The 24285-nt window shown below is 38.4% G+C and overlaps 2 protein-coding genes across 2 annotated transcripts; both read right to left on the bottom strand.

The window, feature by feature from the left end:
* Positions 1-849: 849 nt before the first annotated feature.
* Positions 850-10849, bottom strand: setdb1a (SET domain bifurcated histone lysine methyltransferase 1a). Its single transcript, XM_078791905.1, has 9 exons — positions 10714-10849; positions 9268-9442; positions 7921-8024; positions 6164-7822; positions 4499-4663; positions 3109-3307; positions 2964-3037; positions 1151-1341; positions 850-1011 (listed from the first exon to the last, which is right to left on the bottom strand). The coding sequence occupies exons 1-9, from the start codon at positions 10748-10750 to the stop codon at positions 913-915; spliced, it is 2703 nt and encodes a 900-aa protein (XP_078648031.1). The 5' UTR covers positions 10751-10849; the 3' UTR covers positions 850-912.
* Positions 10850-14870: 4021 nt separating this feature from the next.
* On the bottom strand, positions 14871-23274 carry LOC131101731 (histone-lysine N-methyltransferase SETDB1-B-like). Its single transcript, XM_058047068.2, has 8 exons — positions 22974-23274; positions 19471-19576; positions 19125-19391; positions 17338-17505; positions 17065-17266; positions 16701-16774; positions 15117-15307; positions 14871-15022 (listed from the first exon to the last, which is right to left on the bottom strand). The coding sequence occupies exons 2-8, from the start codon at positions 19547-19549 to the stop codon at positions 14918-14920; spliced, it is 1086 nt and encodes a 361-aa protein (XP_057903051.2). The 5' UTR covers positions 19550-19576; positions 22974-23274; the 3' UTR covers positions 14871-14917.
* Positions 23275-24285: the final 1011 nt, after the last annotated feature.

Genomic DNA, 24285 nt, shown 5'->3' with positions numbered 1-24285 from the left:
AGCATTACTGATAACCTAGTGGCCAGTTTAGAATAATACATACCAGAACGTGTCTCCAGACTCATTTAATGTAACATTCCACAGCCGGGTACTCGAAGTTGTGATGTTTAGTCTTAAAATGTTGCGGCAATCAGCTCCTACTCCTTCCTTACAGTAAACACACTCGTATTTTTTTTTTGTTAATAGCGTTATTTTTGTTTAAATGCTAGCCGTCTTCTTCTACTGCTGCTGCTTCATTGTTACTCGTATACCTCGCTGTTGCCCCCTGCAGGGCAGATGCAGTACTGCACGAATGAGCACTGTGGTGTCTTTCACGTCATAGGATACAAAAATACAGTTTATTTAAAACTCATCGCTAGGGTAGACACTATTTTGCTAGGTGTTAGCATGCTACTATTAGCATAATATAATTTTTTAGCCATTTTGACAGGGAGACACATATAAACATTTAATACTATCATGCTAGCTATTAGCATGTTATCATTTGCATAGCGCTATTGTGGTAGGTTATGGGTTAGCAATGCTAGGGTAGACACTATTTTGCTAGGTGTTAACATGCTACTATTAGCATAATATCATTTTTAGCCATTTTCACAGGGTGACACATATGAACATTTAATACTATCATGCTAGCTATTAGCATTTTTCCTGAATATGAACTTAAGCAGATACTTAGCGCTATCGTGGTAGGTTAGGTGTTAGCATTGCTAGGGTAGACACTATTTTGTTGGCGGAGGAAAAAGTAGTTCCCATCAACTCAAGATCTCAATAGTTGGGAGTTACTTCACTGTTTTGAATTGGTTTACACGTACTACTATACTGTAGTAGAATGTTGAAAAACACGAAGCGAAGTACACCATTTTATTAAGACTCACAGTAAAATGCAATTCCCCTCCTACCGTTCCACCATTATTATCTTATACTGCTTTTCATCTCATAAAACTTCTTCATCCGACGGATAGGTTCCAAGCATAACGAACCCCTGTAGATCCATCTTTTATGTTGGCTTTCCTAAAGATGGCGACATGAACCAATATATTGATCATTTCTATATTGTAATTTTTTTTATGTACAAACAAATAACCACATGGTCCAGGCTGACTGTTATTAGTCTATACTAATAAATAAATATGAATACGATTATACTGACCGCAAAGACGACCTGCATCAGGCTGCAGTCGATCAGCTGGACGGTACAGCTCTGCTGGACTCCATTTAAGTCCACTTGAAAACTTTGTCCAACCTTGTATTGGGTCTGGGGGGGGCAAGGCCAGACCTTTAAATAAAACCTGATGAAATCCCTGTGGGAAGCGTCGGCAATATCGTCCAAAGGATCAGGTGCTGTCACACAAAAACAAAATAAGAATATGCATGATAATTGTCATGGAAAACTGTTAGCATGCTAACATTAGCATGGTAGCATTTTTACCTATTTTCACAGGTCGGCACATATATAACCAGTGATACACTTATACATATATAAAAGCAATGCTAGGTGTTGCTAGTAGCATGCTACTATTGCATTTTTAGTTATTTTCCATAAGTACACAAGTACATAAACACTTGACACTGCCATACTAGGTGTTAGCATCGCTAGGATAGACACTATTTTGCTAGGTGTTAGCATGCTACTATTAGCATAACATAATATAATAATAATGACCGTAAGTAGACACTTAGCGCGATCGTGGTAGGTGTTAGCATGTTAGCATTGCTAGGTAGACACTATTTTGCTAGGTGGTAACATGCTACTATTAGCATAATATCATTTTTAGCCATTTTCACAGGGAGACACATATAAACATTTAATACTATCATGCTAGCTATTAGCATGATATCATTTGCATAGCGCTATCGTGGTAGGTTAGGTGTTAGCATTGCTAGGTAGACACTATTTTGCTAGGTGTTAGCATGCTACTATTAGCATAATGTAACATAAAAATAATGACCGTAAGTAAACACTTAGGTGTTAGCATGTTAGCACTGCTATGTAGACACTATTTTGCTAGGTGTTAGCATGCTACTATTAGCATAATGTAACATAAAAATAATGACCGTAAGTAGACACTTAGGTGTTAGCATGTTAGCATTGCTAGGGTAGAAACTATTTTGCTAGGTGTTAGCATGCTACTATTAGCATAATGTAACATAAAAATAATGACCGTAAGTAGACACTTAGGTGTTAGCATGTTAGCATTGCTAGGGTAGGCACTATTTTGCTAAGTGTTAGCATGGTACTATTAGCATAATATAACATAAAAATAATGACCGTAAGTAGACACTTAGGTGTTAGCATGTTAGCATTTCTAGGGTAGACACTATTTTGCTAGGTGTTAGTATGCTACTATTAGCATAACGTAACATAAAAATAATGACCGTAAGTAGACACTTAGGTGTTAGCATGTTAGCATTGCTAGGTAGACACTATTTTGCTAGGTGTTAGCATGCTACTATTAGCATAACATAACATAAAAATAATGACCGTAAGTAGACACTTAGGTGTTAGCATGTTAGCATTGCTAGGGTAGACACTATTTTGCTAGGTGTTAGCATGCTACTATTAGCATAACATAAAAATAATGACCGTAAGTAGACACTTTGGTGTTAGCATGTTAGCATTGCTAGGGTAGACACTATTTTGCTAGGTGTTAGCATGCTACTATTAGCATAATGTAACATAAAAATAATGACCGTAAGTAGACACTTAGGTGTTAGCATGTTAGCATTGCTAGGTAGACACTATTTTGCTAGGTGCTAGCATGCTACTATTAGCATAACATAACATAAAAATAATGACCGTAAGTAGACACTTTGGTGTTAGCATGTTAGCATTGCTAGCATAGGTATAGTAGCATTCTAAGCTGTTTGTTTAAGCTGCAATGTCTTAGACATCGTAAGAGAAAATACGAAATAAGTGTGTATTGCTGCAAACGTGTTCCAGTCTGGCAAACAAAGTAACTTACAAGGTGTGCACACCAGGTGAAGATGACATAAGCCGACGTAGATCGGCACCTGATCGTCAACAAACACAAGAAATCTAAAAAGAAACGAAAAACACACATTGTGTTGAGTGATAATGATTCGAACACAACGTGTACCAAAACTAACCTGTGATGGTTCTTTTTGCTGGGGAGTTCTGCCAGAATGCCAGGCCGAAAGTGAACTTCATCCTTGCCCCCGACCACCACTCGAGCGCCGATATACAAGTAGTCCATCGTGGGGGTGCCGTCCATGGCCAGGTGGTGCGCGGAGACGATGCATTTGCCTTTCTGGTCCAGTTTGACTTTGTATTTGAACACATTGTCCGCTGTGGAAAAACAAAACGAGTATAAGGCATTCAGAAGATGCATTCAAGGGCCGTGACCAACACTGAACGATATTAACAGCAACACACACAGGCACCAGTCTTGTTTATGTCTTATTTTACCTACTTTATTGAGTAAACGTACTGTTAAGGTGACTATAGGGGTGTTATTTCACGTCTAGAGGCCTCTAATAACGCATTAAAAGGGTCATAAACATTCATTCATTTTCTACTGCTTATCCTCACAAGGGTCGTGGGGGGGGGTGCTGGAGCCTATCCCAGCTGTCTTTTGGGGCGAGAGGCGGGGTACACGCCGGACTGGTGGCCAGCCAATCACAGGGCACATATAGACAAACAACCATTCACACTCACATTCATACCTATGGACAATTTGGAGTCGCTAATTAACCTAGCATGTTTTTTTGGAATGTGGGAGGAAACCGGAGTACCCGGGAAAAAAAAAAACACGTATGCACGGGGAGAACATGTAAACTCCACACAGAGATGGCCCAGGGTGGAATTGAACCCTGGTCTCCTAGCTGTACCGCCCCCTTGCGAAATTAGTATTTTAGTATAAGTATTTTAGTATCAGTATAAATTAGTATTAGTAATTGTATTGTTTACACACCTTTTGAGTATTAAGTTGCAGTATGATGAATCGAGTGCTGTTATAATATTATGTTCCATGGCTATATAAACATGGAACGTACCAAAAGAAATGAATAAAGAAATTATTATCTTGCATGTGTTGGTGCACGCACGTGCGTTAAAATTTCCCTACAATGTAACCTTGTGCTGCACGGTGCACGAGTGGTTAGCGCAGAACTCACAGCTAGGAGCTCAGGGTTCAATTCCACCCTCGGCCATTTCTGTGTGGAGTTTGCATGTTCTCCCCGTGCATGCGTGGGTTTTTTTTTTCGGGTACTCCGGTTTCCTCCCACATTCCAAAAAAACATGCTAGGTTAATTAGCGACTCCAAATTGTCCATAGGTATGAATGTGAGTGTGAATGGTTGTTTGACTATATGTGCCCTGTGATTGGCTGGCCACCAGTCCAGGGTGTACCCCGCCTCTCTCGCCCCCGAAGACAGCTGGGATAGGCTCCAAAATAGTTCACTTAATCAAAATAAAAAGACGTGTAATTTAATTGAATATGTTGTTACTTGGGTTTAGCTGATTAGCCGCTCCTTCTTACCCATTTTGATAATTCTCCTCACTTTCCCACGTTGCCAGCACAAACTGCTCTTCTTGGCCAAAACCTTCATCTTCTCTGTGATCTCCATGTCGAGCACCTTGATGGGGATCTTGGATGACATCTTTGAAGACTGGTTGAGGGATGATATGGCCACCGCCGCTTCGACTACAAGTGCAAAAAAGTGCAACTGTTTACTTAGTATGTTTGTCACTAACAGACGTAATTGTAGTTAAGACGTAGCTCTGGCGACATCTGCTGGACGAATTTAACATGACACGTTGCTAATACATTTTTATACGAGAACAAGCTAATTAAAACAACATCACAAATAATGAAAGGCTTGAAAATATGAAAATACAATGCAACACAATATCCAATCTTGCTATATATACTCTTTTTTATTTTACTTTGTTTCCGTAAAAAAAGAGTGACTGTCCGCCTTGCTACTGCTCGTCTGATATGTCCGTCTTTCAAAAAAGTCCGACTGGAAACAACGACTGAACTACGCAGGGCGGTACACTAAGTGACATAATTCTTGTTGTAGGAGCTATTTAGTGTTCCTAGGTTTTTAATATCTCTTTATTTATTTTTTGTTGTTTTGTTTGATTACTTGATAATATTTTATTGTAAGTTATTTATTAACATTGACAGTTACTATGGTACACATTATGTCATTGTATGGTCATATCACCTTGTACTAAAAAAAAAATAATAAAAAAAACCCTTAGTGTGCCACAGGGGCCGTTTCAATTTTTACGGTAGTCATTATTATGGGATGCCAATAATTCTCAACACAAACTATACCAATAAAATGTACTGGGAGTTTGCATGACCTTACCGTTTTGTGCTGCAAGTCTTCTTTCCATTATCTTGCTTCTGAACCATTGCATAAACATTGGTCATCGCTTTTTTTAAGCCATTTTCTTATGTAGACACTATTATGCTATTATGCTCGCTATTATGAGCATTGGTAGCATGCTAAATATTAAGATTTTTGTGTATTTTTCCTGAATATGAACTTAAGCAGACAGTTAGCGCTATCGTGGTAGGTTAGGTGTTAGCATTGCTAGGGTAGACACTATTTTGCTAGGTGTTAGCATGCTACTAATAGCATAATATCATTTTCAGCCATCTTCACAGGGAGACACATATGAACATTTAATACTATCATGCTAGCTATTAGCATGCTATCATTTGCATAGCGCTATCGTGGTAGGTTAGGTGTTAGCATTGCTATGTAGACACTATTTTGCTAGGTGTTAGCATGCTACTATTAGCATAATATCATTTTCAGCCATCTTCACAGGGAGACACATATGAACATTTAATACTATCATGCTAGCTATTAGCATGCTATCATTTGCATAGCGCTATCGTGGTAGGTTAGGTGTTAGCATTGCTATGTAGACACTATTTTGCTAGGTGTTAGCATGCTACTATTAGCATAATATCATTTTCAGCCATCTTCACAGGGAGACACATATGAACATTTATTGCTATCATGCTAGCTATTAGCATGCTATCATTTGCATAGCGCTATCGTGGTAGGTTAGGTGTTAGCATTGCTAGGTAGACACTATTTTGCTAGGTGTTAGCATGCTACTATTAGCATAATATAACATAAAAATAATGACCATAAGTAGACACTTAGGTGTTAGACCTTACCATTTTGTGCTGCAAGTCTTCTTTCCATTATCTTGCTTGCTGTGTCATTTTCTGCTGATTTTCTTGTTTCCTTTGTTTTACTATCGGCGTCCTTTGGTCCTGGAGTTCTCGTTTCCTTTGTCTTCCTTGCTGTGTCATTCTCAGCTGGTTTGTTTGCGTCCTTCCTTCGCTTTCTTGTTTCTTTCGCCTTGCTTGCTGTGTCAGTTTCTGCCGGTTGTCTTTTTCCCTTGTCGACGGTGTTGCTTGGCACTATTTTTGTTTCTTTTGCCTTGCTTGCCGTGTCATTTTCTGCTTGTTTTCTTGTTTCCTTGGCCGTGCTTGCTGTGTCAGTTTCTGCCGGTTGTCTTTTTCCCTTGTCGACGGTGTTGCTTGGCACTATTTTTGTTTCTTTTGCCTTGCTTGCCGTGTCATTTTCTGCTTGTTTTCTTGTTTCCTTCGCCGTGCTTGCTGTGTCAGTTTCTGCCGGTTGTCTTTTTCCCTTGTCGACGGTGTTGCTTGGCACTATTTTTGTTTCTTTCGGCTTGCTTGCCGTGTCATTTTCTGGGTGTCGTTTTTCTTTTTTCATGCTTGTGTCATTTTCTGCTTGTTTTCTTGTTTCCTTCGCCGTGCTTGTTGTGTCAGTTTCTGCCGGTTGTCTTTTTTCCTTGTCGACGGTGTTGCTTGGCACTATTTTTGTTTCTTTTGCCTTGCTTGCCGTGTCATTTTCTGGGTGTCTTTTTTCCTTTTTCATGCTTGTGTCATTTTCTGCTGGTTTTCTTTTCGCCATTTTATTGCTTGCTGTGCCATTTTCTGATAGATTTTTTACTTCCTTTGCGTTGCTTGTGTTATTTTCCGCTCGTTTCATTTTGCCTGGGTCACTTTCTGTTTGTTTTCTTTTCTTGTTCATCTTGCTGATGTCATTTTCTGCTGGATTTATTTTTCCCTGTGGCTCATTTTCTGCCAGTTGTCCTCTTTCTGCGGTTTTGCTTGCTGTATCATTCTCAGCTGGTTCGTTTGCTTCTTTCCTTCGTTTTCTTGTCGTGTCAGTTTCTGCTAGTTTTCTTTTTTCCTTGTCGACGGTGTTGCTTGGCACTATTTTTGTTTCTTTCGCCTTGCTTGCCGTGTCATTTTCTGGGTGTCTTTTTTCCTTTTTCATGCTTGTGTCATTTTCTGCTTGTTTTCTTTTCTCCGTTGTCTTGCTTGCTGTGCCATTTTCTGCCATGCAGTATGCGTCTTGTTCGCTTACTTGGCTGTTCATTCTTACTGGGTCATTTTCTGCTTTCTTCATCTTCGAAGTGTCACTTTCAGCGTCTTTTTTCTCTGTTTTTCTGTGTTTGTTTGTCTTGCTCACAAAGTTTTTCTCTGCTTGGCTGGTTTCAGGTGAGGAGATATTTGACTCCACTGTGTTGTCAGTTGGCGTTTCCTTCATGAGACGTCTTCTCTTGCTTGAGGATGACTCCGTAGAATAATGTCCCAAATCGGACGAAAAGGGGCTTAAGCAGTCTTGCTTACTGCGGTGACCGCCAGGACTTTGTTGAGGCAAAGTCTGTACTTTGCGTCTGGTCAAGTCCGCCACAGATTGTGTTGGTACAGAGGTCTCGTTGTCATTTAATGAAATGTTGCACCATGATGGGCGACGAGGGATGGGCGTCTCAGAATCACACGGGGAAGAACCGATTTCTGCAATGGGGAAAAGGTACGCATGTAAATGTTCAACGAGAAAAAAACGACTTTTTTTTACTTCAATTCATGCACATCAACTTCATCTACTCATTTACCGTAGACATTATCGTCATCAGAATCTGATGTGTATGTATCTTTGTATTCCCACCCCAGTAAAGCGTACTGCTCCTTCACAATGACTTCACACTCAGCGACAGACCTGCAAGACAACGTCACATAACTGAGTAGTCTGATATTATTTTCATATGCAGCTTTAATACTTCACGTGACATTACCTTTGGTAATGGTAATGGTTTAATTTCATTTGAACATGCATCAGATTACAATTGAATGCATCCCATAATCAGTTCACAGTTCCACATGTCCAAAAGGAGTAGGAAGAAGCAAAGCTTATTAAATCCTACCCCTCCATCTGGTACTTTTACAATCAGTAACTGTTACATTTGTTCACTTCCTGCTTTCCCAATATAGTTTAAGTTGTTTTTTTGTTTTATTTGTTAACATTTTTAAAAATAATTTTTTTTAAATTTTATTTTAAATTTTATTTTTATTTTTTACGACTATTTTTATTTTGTATTTGTTTTTATTTGTACTCAGGTTTCCTCCCACATTCCAAAAACATTCTATGTTAATTGGTAATGGTAATGGTTTTATTTGAGTTAGTCATCATTCTGAATGTGTTTTGTGAACAAAAAATATATAATATAATTAAACTTATAATATAATATAACTTTCGTAATATAATTTAAGTTGTTTTTTTTTGTTCTATTTTTTTAATTTTATTCATTTATTTATTTTATTTTTATTTATACTTTGGAGTGTTAAGTTACTGTGTGATGAGTTTAGTGTTTTTTTGCAAGCATAAAAATGGCTAAATAAACTAATAGACATAGACATATTGTTTTCTATAATAGACATGTTTTTGGAATGTGGGAGGAAACCGGAGTACCCGGAGAAAAACCCACGCATGCACGGGGAGAACATGCAAACTCCACACAGAGATGGCCGAGGGTGGAATTGAACCCTGGTCTCCTAGCTGTGAGGTCTGCGCACTAACCACTCGACCGCCGTGCAGCCCTGGTTGAATATTTATTCCTTTTAAAGTTCATAATGTCGTTTGAATGTGTGTTTAAGAAAGCTGAATCCTACTGTGTTTAGTGTTTACATTTCAATAAATATTTGTTTAAAAATTTGTTATCATTGTCATTTTTTTATGTAAATTGAAGGAGTGAAAGCAGTATCGGCCACAAATATCGGCCTAAGCAAAATCAGCTATCGGCTAAGTTTGATGGGAAAAAATCGGTATCGGCACCGGCCCAAAATGTGTAGCTTAGTACGTGTGTGTACAGGAAGCATACACATAATACAAACATATACACTAAATTGCTTCCTCCATTTTCAACTCCTCAAACTGTGCAAAAAGTAAATACAGAGTCACTCACTTGCAGAGTTTCAGCAGACTTTCAGCTAGTTTTTTCCTCCTGTCCAACAGACTCCTTAAAAGACTACATTTCTCCAGCACCTCGGGTGAAATCACGCCAATGTTTTGGACTCGCTCTGAAATCCAACTCTGGAGCTCTTCTTTGGTCATTTCCATCTCATCCCCTTCCATGATAACTGTAACACATAGGGTTCAAATATATCAGACATCTTTTTTATGAAATTAAAAAGGAATTAGTACAATTTACGAGTGAGCATTCACTCCTGAAATCATATGGTTGTATGGTCATATCACCTCGTAATTCGGTATGGGACAAAAAAAACAAACAAACAAACAAACAAAAAAAAACCTTAAACTATATTTGGAAAGCAGGAAGTGGACAAATGTAACAGTTACTGATTGTAAAAGTACCAGATGGAAAACCATACCATTACCATTACCAATTAACATAGCATGTTCTTAGAATGTGCGAGGAAACCGGAGTACAAATAAAAATAAATCAAAATGTAAAAAAACATTTAAAACATTTAAAATTTAAAAATTAAAAAAAACAAAATAAAATTAAAATAAATTTTTTTTTATTTTTATTTTTTTTAAATGTTAAAAAATAAAACAAAAAACAAAAACAAACAAAAAACTACTTAAACTACATTACGAAAGCAGGAAGTGAACAAATGTAACAGTTAGTGATTGTAAAAGTACCAGATGGAGGGGTAGGATTTAATAAGCTTTGCTTCTTCCTACTCCTTTTGGACATGTGGAACTGTGAACTGATTATGGGATGCATTCAATTGTAATCTGATGCATGTTCAAATGAAATTAAACCAGTACCAATTAACATAGCATGTTCTTAGAATGTGGGAGGAAACCAGAGTAAAAATAAATAAAAAGTAAAAAAAAAAATAAAATAATATATAATAAAATATATATAATATAATAAAATTTAAAAGTTTAAAAATTAAAAAAAAAACAACTTAAACCATATTAGGAAAGCAGGAAGTAAACAAATGTAACAGTTACTGATTGTAAAAGTACCAGATGGAAGGGTAGGATTTAATAAACTTTGCTTCTTCCTACTCCTTTTGGACATGTGGAACTGTGAACTATTATGGGATGCATTCAATTGTAATCTGATGCATGTTCAAATGAAATAAAACCATTACCATTACCATACCGTTAGTAAACTACATGTATTGTGTATTATTTGTCATGGCTGTCTAGCCCAGCTGAATTGGTCATTGAATAACACTGATGTGTTCATTATCTCTCGTCAGCTTTGTTTACACACCGTCTACGTCGTTTTTTAAGATATTTAGACAGTATCATATCACACCGATACGTTCAAAAGGCTAACGCTTAGGTTCGTATAACCAAAAAACAAAATGGCTGTCACTGCTGATATGGATAAATGTATTTTTATATCGTATAGAACAATACGTTTTCCCACCATTTAAAACGTGCCTGTAACCTACGATGTCCCACATCCAGTCCGAAAATCATAGCTGGTGCGTAAAATTTAAACGTTAAAAGTACAACCATTTTTTAAGCTTTCAATTTGGTTAGAAAAAAGGTACAAAATCTCACCCTTTGTGAAAAAAAACCCCAAAACAAAACAGTGTCCTGAAAGTGTAGGTCTTCTTCCTCGAATCCTTCCAACTGAAAAGGCGATGCTCACTGCTGCCACCTGTGTTCGTTCGACGGAACAACAACGTACAACGGCTTCTTCTGATATGCAAATTACCCAAGCTGCCTTCACGTGTCATCCACAGAGTGCGGTATACCCAATTAGGTATGAGTCGTCGGCGGTGTGTTCAGGTGAACAATGGCTGAACAATCCGTCATAAATGGCTGTGTCGAAATTCGGGGTCTGTGTTTGTGGGATTCATGACGTCATCGTGGCGCGTGAAGGTTGTCACAAATTACAAAGTCCGTCAAAACTCCTCCAAATGAGTCCTTTTTCTCCGGTGAATGGCAATCTGCATTCAAATCATCCTAAAAAAAAACTTTTATAACTGTTGTGCTCTTGTGTTTATTCTACTGCTTCTATCTTGAGAGCAGTCTTGGAGGAAATGCATGGGCTCACAAGCATATAGAGTTATTGGTTGTAGGAAATATGCTGCCGCTAATTGCCTGCTTAGGTGAAAAAGTACTGGTTGAAGAATGTGTGTGTTTGTGTAACTGCCTGCTGATATGGAAAGGTACTGGAATGTGTGAGCTCACCACAAGAATGACTCCCATCCTGACCTTGAAGGACAAGCACTCTCCCTACCTTTTTGTTTAATAAAAAGGACAGGCGCTAGAGAGACGGTGTGAGACGCTTGCATGCGAGCTGGACACCAGCTCGTGATCCAACCCTCTCTCTGGCGCGCCATCCGTTAAAGACAATTTACGCGTTGTCTTATTCTGCCTTTGTTCCACTCATCCCTCAGGTTATTTGTACAAGTATAATAGTAGTTTAGACCTGACATTGGTCGGTACCCCCCTAGAAAGACAGTAATTTAAACCAGTCTGGAAAAGGTTCTAAAGCCATTTCTAATATTTTGGGACTCCAGCCAACCACAGTGAGAGCTTTTATCCACAAATGGCCAAAACATGGAACAGTGGTGAACCAAATGACTCAGAATGTGGCAAGGACTCATCCAAGAGGTCACAAAAGACCCCGCAACAACATCCAAAGAACTGCAGGCCTCACTTGCCAAGAGTTCCCAGACCAAAACCACTGCTGAACCAAAAAAAAACATTAAGCCTAAAAAAACCTATTGATTATCCCAAAGACTCTGGGAAAATATTCTGTGGTCTGAATAGAGAAAAGTTTAACTTTTTGGAAAGTGTGTCTCTCATTACATCATAAAAGTAACGCCACATTAAAAAAAATATAACAACAGTACAATATGGTGGTGGTAGTGTAATGACCTGGAGTGTTTTGCTGCTTCAGGACCTGGAAGACTTGCTGTGATAAATGGAACCATGAATTCAGCTATTTACCAAAAATTCCCAGAACATCATAGCAACAGTAAAATATGGTGGTGGTAGTGTGATGGTCTGGGGCTGTTTTGCTTTGCTTCAGGACCTGGAAGACTCGCTGTGATAAATGGAACTATGAATTCTGCTATTTACCAAAAGAATCCCAGAACATAATGCCAATAGTCAAATATGGTGGTGGTAGTGTGATGGCCTGGGGCTGTTTTGCTGCTTCAGGACCTGGAAGACTCGCTGTGATAAATGGAACCATTAATTCAGCTATTTACCAAAAATTCCTGGAACATCATTCCAACAGTCAAATATGGTGGTGGTGGTGTGATGGTCTGTGGCTGTTTTTCTGCTTCAGGACCTGGAAGACTTGCTGTGATGAATGGAACCTTAAATTCCACTGTTTACAAAAAAAATCCCAGAACATGATGCCAACAGTCAAATATGGTGGTGGTAGTGTGATGGTCTGGGGCTGTTTTGCTGCTTCAGGACCTAGAAGACTTGCTGTGCTAAATGGGACCTTGAATTCCGCTGTTTACCAAAAGAATCCCAGGACATAATGCCAACAGTCAAATATGGTGGTAGTAGTGTGATGGTCTGGGGCTGTTTTGCTTTGCTTCAGGACCTGGAAGACTTGCTGTGATAAAAGGAACCATGAATTCAGCTATTTACCAAAAATTCCCAAAACATAATGCCAACAGTCAAATATGGTGGTGGTAGTGTGATGGTCTGGGGCTGTTTTGCTTTGCTTCAGGAACTGGTAGACTTGCTGTGATCAATGGAACCATGAATTTTGCTGTTTACTGAAAAATCCCAAGTAAAATAAAAACAAGATTTTCCTCATAACATTAAAATGTTACGCTCATCTGGTAATTCATAGTCCACCTTAAGCACCTAAAAGAAAAAAAAAACTGGAAAAAAAACATTTATTTTACTTTGCAAATAATGTATAACATTAATGATATATGAACCAGATACATACAATGCCCTTGAAAAGGGACAAACAAAATAATTTAGACATACATTTATGCCTTGATCTGCTGCCATGTGTTTTGTTTAAAAAACAAACAAACAAGTTTTTAAATAAAATCCACACACTTACATTCAATGAAGATACACTAATCTTGTTTATTGTTGCAATGATGCTACCCTCATAATAGTTACCGTGGATTGGACATAACCTGTTTACATTCTTGCAGGAAATATACTGTAGTTTAATCAAATTATACACGGAAGTAACAAGTAACATGTACTACATGTAACATTTGGCTTCAGCCATGTTGTGTGAAACATTATCGATATATCAGTGTGTGTGCAATAATAAAAAGTTTCATAGGATTCGGTTTGTGATGAAAAATATGTCCCGGTTAGTGTACGGTACAGCCAAATAGTGAATGGATGGATGGTAGTTTTTAGATTTGGGACACTATGGACAGATTGTTGAAACCTTCCAAATCATTTTTATTATGATGTGTGTGTGTTTTTTTTGTTCACAAAACACATTCAGAATGATGACTAACTCAAATAAAACCATTACCATTACCAATTAACATAGAATGTTTTTGCAATGTGGGAGGTAACCGGAGTACAAATAAAAAATAAAAATAGTCTTAAAAAATAAAAATAAAATTAAAAATAAAATTTAAAAATTTTTAATTTTTAAAAATGTTAAAAAATAAAACAAAAAAACAACTTGAACTATATTAGGAAAGCAGGAAGTGAACAAATGTAACAGTTACTGATTGTAAAAGTACCAAATGGAGGGGTAGGATTTAATAAGCTCTGCTTCTTCCTACTCTTTTAGGACATGTTCAAATGTTCAAATGAAATAAAACCATTACCATTACCAATTAACATAGAATGTTTTTGGAATGTGGGAGGAAACCGGAGTACAAATTAAAACAAATAAAAAATAAAAATTGTCATAAAAAATAAAAACAAAATTAAAAATAAAATTTAAAATTTTTAAAAATGTTAAAAAATAAAACAAAATTAAAAATAAAATGTAAAAATTTTTAAAATGTTAAAAAATAAAACAAAAAACAAAAACAAACAAAAAACCAACTTAAACTATATTAGGAAAGCAGGAAGTGAACAAATGTAACAGTTACTGATTGTAAAAGTACCAGATGGAGGGGTAGGATTTAATAAGCTTTGCTTCTTCCTACTCCTTTTGGACAACATGTGGAACTGTGAACTGATTATGTGATGCATTCAATTCTAATCTGATGCATGTTCTAATGAAATAAAACCATTACAATTTGATTTGAAATGACAGAAACCCGCCCATTCATTCATCTAGCAAGAAGTATTGTATACTCCCTAAAAAATGGATTTTCTGGAGTACATCTTGTAGGATTTACTGTTTATTCTCTCATAGTAGCAACTAAAAATCTACCAATTTTGCTTTTAAACATGACAAGTTAAGTTAGGCTTGAAAAATGTCTTCTTCGGTTCTTCGGTTTTTCTCAGGCTGCCCCTGAAGTCAAGTCCTGTGTGGGTGGGTGGGGGGGGGGGGGGGGACCCGCCTCACACTTTAAAAACCCGATATTCTAGCACATTTGTACAATTCACTGGAAAAGAAAGCTAGTAATATAAAAGTATACCAAGAATGAATGGATAAAAGGGGAGAGAGAGAGAGAGGGGGGGGGTTTAAAGGCTTGCTCATGGGGGCTTCTCATTTAGTGTTCACCTGCGTCTGCTTCTCTTCTCCTTAGTTCCAAAAATCTTGGCATATGCGCTAGTCGTATGGAGCCGCGGTGAATCCACTCTTTGTGCTTATCGAACTGAGGAAACGACAGCATGACAACACGTGTCATCCAAAACAATACGGATAGCAAAAAAAAAAAAAAAAAGTCAGTATAGAAAGGCAACACTAACCTCAAAAAACACCATAATCAGGCTAGAGTCCACCATCTCCACTTTGCACTTGTGATGATCTCCGTTGAACTCCACCGAGGCAATCTGGCCGGGTTTGTACTGGGTTAAATGGGGGTACGGCCAATCTCTTAAGTACTGCTGCATAAAACGCTGGTGAGCGTCGTCTTGAATGTCGTCTACGGGATCTGGTACTGATGGGAGACATGAAAAAAAAAAAAACGGGTTGGGTCTCATCCTTTGTTGACTTTGACTTTGTTAGACAGCAAACAAACGGGTTACACGGTGGTTGAGTGGTTAGCACCCAGGCCTCACAGCTAGGAGACTCGAGTTCAATTCCACCCTCAGAAACCGGAATACCCGGAGAAAACCCACGCATGCACAGAGAGAACATGCAAACTCCACACAGAGATGGCCTTGGGTGGAATTGAACTCGGGTCTCCTAGCTGTGTGGCCTGCGCACTAACCACTATCTATGCCGCATGTCCTCCAATGAACTGCTTTGCTCAGACACAATGCCGAATGGGAAACTTCAAAACTCATATTGGTACTTCTTTGTATATTTTTAGGTACACACTTTTGAGTGTTAAGTTACTGTGTGATGAGTTAAGTGTTTTTTTTTGCAAGCATAAACATGGTTAAATAAACTAATAGACATAGACATGTTGTTTATGGAAACTGGAGTACCCGCAGAAAACCCACGCATGCACGGGGAGAACATGCAAACTCCACACAGAGATGGCCGAGGGTGGAATTGAACTCGGGTCTCCTAGCTGTGTGGCCTGCGCACCATCCACTTTCTATGCCGCACGTCCTCCAATGAACTGCATTGCTCAGACACAATGCAGAATGGGAAACTTCAAAACTCATATTGGTACTTCTTAATATATTTTTAGGTACACCTTTAGAGTGTTAAGTTACTGTGTGATGAGTTAAAGTGTTTTTTTTGCAAGCATAAACATGGCTAAATAAACTAATAGACATTGACATGTTTATGGAAACTGGAGTACCCAGAGAAAACCCACGCATGCACGGGGAGAACATGCAAACTCCACACCAAGGGTGGAATTGAACTCAGGTCTCCTAGCTGTGTGGCCTGCGCACTAACCACTTTCTATGCCGCATGTCCTCCAATGAACTGCTTTGCTCAGACACAATGCCGAATGGGAAACTTCAAAACTCATATTGGTACTTCTTTGTATATTTTTAGGTACACCTTTGGAGTGTTAAGTTACTGTGTGATGAGTTAAGTGTTTTTTTTTTGCAAGCATAAACGTGGCTAAATAAACTAATAGACATAAACATGTTGTTTTCTATAATAGACGTGTTTTTGGAATGTGGGAGGAATTGAACTCGGGTCTTCTAGCTGTGAGACCTGCATGCTAACCACTCGACCACCGTGCAACCCATAACATTGTCCCTAATAAATAAATGAACAAATAACACATTGTACAGTTTGAAAAATGTAACACTTTTTCATTGGTGTTTTACATGCAAGAGAATGAAATTTCATCAATTTTGCTGCTATAATTATGTGAATATAATCAGGGATTTAAAATACATGGGGGGGGGGGACCTCAAACTTACATGGTCTGCACACCAGGTGAAATAACGTTAAGCCGATGTAGATAGGCTTGTGGCTGTCCAGGAACACCAAAAACCTGCAAATTGAATTAAATGTTAGTATGACTTTAAAAAACAAAATTACAATTATACAGTGCTTAAATCATAGGCCATGTTAATTTTTAAATATATGAAAATATAAATAAATACTGTTAATAAATGATCAGTCTTCTTAGGTCTCTGGCGATGTGGTAGTTTCTGTTATGTGGACTTCCAGCCAGTCTGAAGGGTTTTTTTTTTTATTGTAAAGGATTTGGAACATAAATGCACCCTTTACTTCCTTCTCCCGAAGACATTTTCCGACACTTTCTGACACTTTCTGGCACACCTGAGGCGGTTCTTTCTGCAGGGGAGCTCTGCCAGGATACCGGCTCTGAACAGGTTGGCGTCATCTTGGCTCTTGACCACCACGCGGGCGCCGACGTAGAGCTGCTCCAGCCTTGGCATGTCGTCGAAAGCCATGTGGTGTCCCGACACCAGACTCTTCCCTTTCTCTTCAAACATCACCTTGTACTTCACTCGTCCGTCTTCTGCAAACACCCAAAAAGTTCATCAAATCAAAAGTCGTTTTAAATGATTCCAAAGTGTCTTTTCTTCCTACCCTTGGTGACGATCTCCACAACTTTCCCTCGTTGCCATCTTAAGTTCTTCTTCCTGGCCAGAACAACCATGTCTACTTTGATCTCTTCCTCAGGCAGATCAGGACGGACCTTAATGGTCTCGTGTGGAGCGTACGCAAACACTGATGAATCAATGATGGGAGTGTGTTCTGTGAAAATAGACAAGGGGGTCGTGGGTGGGAAGGGGGAGGGGGGGGGGGTTATTAATAAATACAAAATATGGTGGGATTTGACATAATGAAATGCTGTCTTTGTGAGGAAAAGGAACATTTGTACCTTAAATGCATCACAACACCGTCCGCAACAGAACTAAACACGCTGAAAAGGCAAACTTATTTGCACCGCTTTTTCCTCACGAGGGTTGCGGCGGGTGCTGGAGTCTGATGTCACTTCCTGTCTGGCAATTACTCTCCACATTTATACCAAGCAGAAGTCTTATTTATGGCTTAGTTACTCTTTTTAGGCCAACTGTATTGGGTAATACCAGTGTAAATGCGACTATAGGGGTGTTACTTCATGTCCATAGGGCTCTAATAACTTAAAAAAACGAATTAAGAAAGTTGTAAATAGGCTCTATTCTATTTATCAATCAGGAATTCTTGTTTGCGGAAATTCATTTATCACATCTAACCAATGAACTGCGATAAACGAGGGATTCCGTTATAGGTGCTTTATATAACTTCTGTATTATAATGTGTTACTGTTATTCATTCATTCATTTTCTACCGCTTTTCCTCACGAGGGTCGCCGGAGGGTGCTGGAGCCTATCCCAGCTGTCTTCAGGCAAGTGGCAGTGTACACCTTGGACTGATCGCCAGCCAATCACAGGGCACATATAGACAAACAACCATTCACACTCACATTCATACATATGGACAATTTGGATTTCGCTAATTAACCTAGCATGTTTTTGGAATGTGGGAGGAAACCGGAGTACCCGGAGAAAACCCATGCATGCACGGGGAGAACATGCAAACTCCACACAGAGATGGCCGAGGGTGGAATTGAACTCGGGTCTCCTCGCTGTGAGGTCTGCGCGCTAACCACTCGACTCCCGTGCAGCCTGGGATTTGACATAATGTAGAAAATAAATGAATGAATGAATGAATGAAATGCGGCTGCACATTTATTATTATTATTATTATATTTATTTATTTATTACTGATTGATTTTTTATTATTCTTGATTTGTTTATTCATTTTTCATCTTTTTTGTGTAGAAAAATAAAAAGTAAGATATTTGAGAACAGTGGAATGTTTTATCAGAGCTTTTATTGTAGAAAATTGGAACCAACGCGAAGTTTTTTTTATTTATTTTTTTGTTAATAATAATAATAATAAATGCGTTTTTTGTTTTTGTTTTGTTTTTTTGAAAACCTGATGCGGCCCAATCTCACCCAGACCCGAGCTCCAGTGGCCCCCAAGTAAATTGAGTTTGAGACCCCTTGAGAATGACCTTCTTGGACCCCCCCCACCACTGGTCAAACTACTTTCTATAATGGGTAATACGAGTGTAAAGGTGACTATAGGGGTGTTATTTCATGTCTAAAGGGCTCTAATGACGTTAAAAAAAATACAAATACAGTATAGACAATCTTTCTATGCTCAAACACCAAAAATATTCAATTAATTTATAATTAAGGAATCCTACTTAGTGGAAATTCACATATCACTGTTGGGTATTGAAATAATTAACCGTGATAAACGAGGGATTCGCGTATAGAAATAGAAATATGAAGGAAAATTAGCCGGGAAAATGAAGGACTTACCAAGATTGTTGGTCGTTTTCGGTCTCTTAGAAGACGAAATATCAGAATCACTGGAGTCATCGTGTCGGTCCTGATAATCCGAATCGGAGCTGCTGAGCGATTCATCTTCACTGTAGAACTGTGACGGCGTCGGCGGTCGAAGAGCACTGATCTTATATTCAGGAAGCCTGACCAAAGACACTTCGACTCGTTTCGATAAGCCATATTCCAAGTGTGCCCTTTTGTAAGGAAATCCGCTCGTGGAGGGACCCGACTCCGGCATATTTTCTATGAAAACAGCTAAATCAGTTATGAATATATATATATAATGGGTAATTAGCAAAACTAACATCAAACACACACTTACCGTATTCTATCCTTTCCCTCTTTACAACCGGCTCTTGGAATGGTGACATCCTCATCTCCAATTGATCCCCCATCTCCATGACTTCTCCAAAACCGCCAATCCACCGCTGCCGCAAACACAATTGGTGAAAGATGTGTTATTTTCTGTCAGGTTTAAACCCCAAACACTGCCTGTACAAAGGAAGACACAGAGAGGCGAGCTTCTTTTTACTTGCAAGGAGAGTGATGGAGACTGCACAGTTACAATCCTCCTACCAACTCTGACCAGTCCCCATTTCTCCTGCCCTTTTATTTAGTTAGGGATGCCCTAGTTACAATGAGATTTCAACTTCTAAGGGAAGGGGGGTTTAACTAAACAAGTTGAAACAATATGTTATTCACAGTGTGTAGGAATTTCTTTAGCATGTTATCTTCTGGACATACTCACACACACACACACATTCAGGGTCACAAGCTCTCCACAAGGATATGATAAAAACTATCTAATGAGAGAACGTTTTCAGGGCTCTACGTTAAAAACAAAAATGACTTGCCCATGGGGAATCCTTAAGGTGAGAACTACTTGCCCGAACTTGCCCCATGTAAAATGAAAAGACTGCCATAATGATATCATATATCAATATATGCTGATAATTCATCAGATAATAGTACTGATGCATTGTATTTGGAAGAATGTCTGAAAAATTGTGGAGATGTATGTTAACATGGCAAGCCATGCTACCTTACACATTGTAGTCGTAGTAAGCAGTGATATTTAGAAGTTGTGCACCGCAATGAAACATTTGACACATTTGTGTACTAGTAAAGTGTTTTTAATCCAGAAAAAATGCTCAATGGTCAAACAATAATTTGTGAAGCAAAGGTGAGAAAAATACACAGAGAAATGGAAGCGCTACATTTTGTACCTTGTGCAAAATCAGCACTTGGAATTGGATCTAAATCGGTGGTGTTTCATTGTGACCACTTCAAACTGTCACAGCAACGTGATTCACTCACCTGTGCCATCATTTGATTGGCTGCCGCTAATAAAATATTTGTTTAAGAGGCACTGGTTCATCACTTTTTGCTGTTTTCCTTCAGAAGTTGTTGAAGAATTAGACGATGTTGGCAGGGACGCCATGATGGATGTTTTCCTAGTCAAACCATCGCTGATTGGTTGATCGCGAACAAGAACGGGTGTGGGTAAAACGCGGATTGTGGATTACGGACCGCGGTCTAAATAAACGATTCTGATTGGTCCATTTCAAGATTTGCAAGGATTGGTTTGCAAATTACCACCGGAATTACGAAGTCCGTGTTTTACCAACACCCAACAAGAACCGCTTTAAAAAAAAAACTCTTGGCAGTACGGCATGCTAAAGTGCACTTGCCCGACGGGAATATCACTGATTAGATTTACTTGTTTTAACTTGCCCCGGGCCATCGGTACATCGTTATTGTCGAGCCCTGGTTTTGTTTTCTCCAATCATGAGATACACCACATGTGCAAGGACACAGCATTAATCTTACTTTGCTATGTGAGTGATATGAAGCACATGTAGGTCATAAGAAAATAGGTCATAAGAATATAGCAAAAATAGGTCATAAGAATATAGTAAAAATAGAATAACTTTATGTACAATTCTTCCAACAGGTTCCAAGGGTGCTGGAGCCTATCCCAGATGTCTTCGGGCGAGAGGCGTAGTACACCCTGGACTGGTGGCCAGCCAATCACAGGGCACATATACACAAACAACCATTCACACTCACATTCATACCTATGGACAATTTGGGAGTCGCTAATTAACCTAGCATGTTTTTGGAACGTGGGAGGAAACCGGAGATGCCAGAGAGTGGAATCACACTCGAGTCTCCTAGCTGTGTGGCCTGTGCGCTAACCACTAGGTCGCCGTGCAGCCGCATAATTGTGTCTGCCTATGAAAATGGCAAAAATGCTACAATGCTAACATGCTAATGTTAACACCTACCATGATAGTGTTCATCAAGTGTCTACCCATGAAAATGGATCAAAATGCTCCAGCCAATCACAGGGCGCATATAGACAAACAACCATTCACACTCACATTCATACCTATGGATAATTTGGAGTCGCTAATTAACCTAGCACAGAGATTATTAATTATTGAAACACAGAGATAATTAATTAACCTCCACACAGCAATGGTGGGATTGAACTCGGGTCTCCTCGCTGTTAGGTCTGCGCGCTAACCACTCGACCGCCGTGCATCCGGATAATAACAAATGTGTTATTTTATTAAACGCTAAATACTTTCATTCAGTAGTCTTGTGAGTTAGCATATGTGTGCTAACATTACATTCAAATCAATAAATCCAGGATTTATGAGTCACATACAGCCTTGATCAATAACTTATGATCAGTAGAAAAATTGCTGGAATATGCATTTTGCACAGCGGTCGAGTGGTTAGCGCGCAGTGGATGCGTGGGTTTTTTCCGGGTACTCCGGTTTCCTCCCACATTCCAAAAAACATGCTAGGTTAATTGGCCACTCCAAATTGTCCATAGGTATGAATGTGAGTCTGAATGTCTTACTGAGAGCAAACACTTTGCTAACAGCACTCGATTCATCACACTGCAACTTAATACTCAAAAGGTGTATAAACAATACAAATACTAATACTATTTTATATTGATACTAAAATACTAATACTAAAATACTAATTTCGCAAAGGGGGCGAATCATGGTAGGTGTTAACATGTTAACATTAGCATGTTAGCATTGTAGCATTTTTGCCATTTTCATAGGCCGACACTACTATGCGGCTGCACGGCGACCTAATGGTTAGCGCACAGGGCACACAGCTAGAGACTCGAGTTTGATTCCACCCTCTGGCATCTACGGTTTCCTCCCACATTCCAAAAAACATGCTAGGTTAATTAGCCACTCCAAATTGTCCATAGGTATGAATGTGAGTGTGAATGGTTGTTTGTCTATATGTGCCCTGTGATTGGCTGGCCACCAGTCCAGTGTGTAACCCCCGCCTCTCGCCTGAAGACAGCTGGGATAGGCTCCAGCACCCCTCAAGTGAGGATAAGCAATAGAAAATGAATGAATGAATTAATTTTGCACAGTAAAATACGAATATACTGTAAGAAAGTCAATACTGACCGGTCGTTCCTCATATTTATAACAATACGTGAGTTACAATCAGCTATACAAGATGACATATATTTGTTTCTACTATGTGAAAAGTTTAACGTGATAATTGTGGTTAGCCTGACCGAACCAAGTCAAGTGTAAACACAATAATAACAATCAAGTTGACCTAAAACAGCACCACTTCGAACCAAATAATACATACATTTAACGCGAGCTGAGTCTGGTGTCATTTCCCTCACAGGCGAGAGTCAAAATTGAGCCTTTGCGGGTAAACCGCGTCAGTTAACCGTTCACGGAACCCCCCACTAGAATGAATGGGAATCCACGGTTACTTTTATGTACCCGATTCAGCAAACAGCACTTATTAGTATTCGCGTTCACTTACCTGACTTAACGGTTCTTCAATGCGGTCCTCCTTAGTGTCGTTAGCCCGTTGGAGCTAGCTGCCCCGCTAGCACGTAGCTAAGTTACCGCCTTGGATAATGGCCTCGATAATACTCTCGAACTACTTATACGAATAACTATAAACCATCAGGATTTAGTAAGATTACCTCATTAAACCACTTAAATATTTGTGTAATTGTTGTGTAAAGTATGCAACTCGTTCGTACATTTGCCTTGTGGTTGTTAGCAAAAAAGCGTCCTATTATTCACGTATTCTTTCACTTTGTCACGACGTCTGTGTAATGACTACGCCACCTACTGGCATGGAGGAATGAATTGTTTTTTACCAAGTCACAATAAATCTTCATTTCTGAAGATATTCACATCAAATCACCATATATTTGAGCCCAAGTGCAGTTATTGTGTACGTTTTTTTAATTTCTTTAATATTTTTTGTGGACTGCAATAAATTGTTAAATCAAAAGGATTAAATATTCACAAATTGAATTGAATTTTCATTGTTAGAGCACCAAAAACCTGTTTGAGACCTCCTAAATGAGTTATTTAACATTATTAGAGAACTCTCGGCATGAAATAACACCCCTATAGTCACATTTGCACTCATACCAAATATTGTAGACAAAATATAAGAAAATAAGACATAAATAAAGCTAAATAAAATTCCATGGCTGGAAAGGATAAAAATTAAATTAAATTAAATTAAATTAAATTAAATTAAATTAAATTAAATTAAATTAAATTCTCTAAGACTCTCTAAATACAATTTTTACCATTATTAGAGCCCTGCATATATGAAATAACACCCCTACAATCACATTTACATTCCTATTATTCTTTGTTTACATCCCATTGTGCAACTCAAATGAGCAGGCTATGGGATCAATGCAGAGATGGTTATGGCTTTTAAGTATAAGCAAGCTAGTGAGCTAACTAGCCTCCAATTTACTTACTGTATTCTAAACTCAAGAAACGTTTAAAACGGAGTGGGGAAGAAGGACAAAGAAGCCCAAAACTTACCACTTCCACACGGAAGGTGAGGATTACCTCTTTTCATTGTATCATATTAGACAGGCTTTAATTAAAAAATTAAATATTTAATTAAAATTAAAATTAAAATTAAAATTAAAATTAAAATTAAAATTAAAATTAAAATTAAAATTAAAATTAAAATTAAAATTAAAATTAAAATTAAAATTAAAATTAAACATAGCAACAGTAAAATATGGTGGTGGTAGTGTGATGGTTTGGTGCTGTTTTGCTGATTCAGGACCTGGAAGACTTGCTGTGATAAA

This window comes from Doryrhamphus excisus, linkage group LG7, assembly GCF_037039965.1.
Source record: "Doryrhamphus excisus strain RoL-2023G ecotype Guam linkage group LG7, RoL_Dexc_Guam_v1.1, whole genome shotgun sequence".
NCBI lineage: Eukaryota > Metazoa > Chordata > Actinopteri > Syngnathiformes > Syngnathidae > Doryrhamphus > Doryrhamphus excisus.
The sequence above is the reverse complement of the archived record's forward strand: the minus strand, read 5'-3'. Positions and strand labels throughout refer to the sequence as shown.

Excerpts from the sequence above, each read along its gene's own strand:
- setdb1a (XM_078791905.1), bottom strand. The coding sequence starts at position 10,750 with ATGTGGGACATCGTAGGTTACAGGCACGTTTTAAATG. Across the intron at positions 8,025-9,267 it reads AGTCTGCTGAAACTCTGCAA|GTCTGTCGCTGAGTGTGAAG; the intron begins GTGAGTGACTCT and ends GTTGTCTTGCAG. Across the intron at positions 1,342-2,963 it reads TCACCTGGTGTGCACACCTT|CACCTGATCCTTTGGACGAT; the intron begins GTAAGTTACTTT and ends TTTGTGTGACAG.
- LOC131101731 (XM_058047068.2), bottom strand. The coding sequence starts at position 19,549 with ATGGAGATGGGGGATCAATTGGAGATGAGGATGTCACCATTCCAAGAG. Across the intron at positions 16,775-17,064 it reads TGCAGAAAGAACCGCCTCAG|GTTTTTGGTGTTCCTGGACA; the intron begins GTGTGCCAGAAA and ends TTCAATTTGCAG. Across the intron at positions 15,023-15,116 it reads TGATTATGGTGTTTTTTGAG|TTCGATAAGCACAAAGAGTG; the intron begins GTTAGTGTTGCC and ends TCGTTTCCTCAG.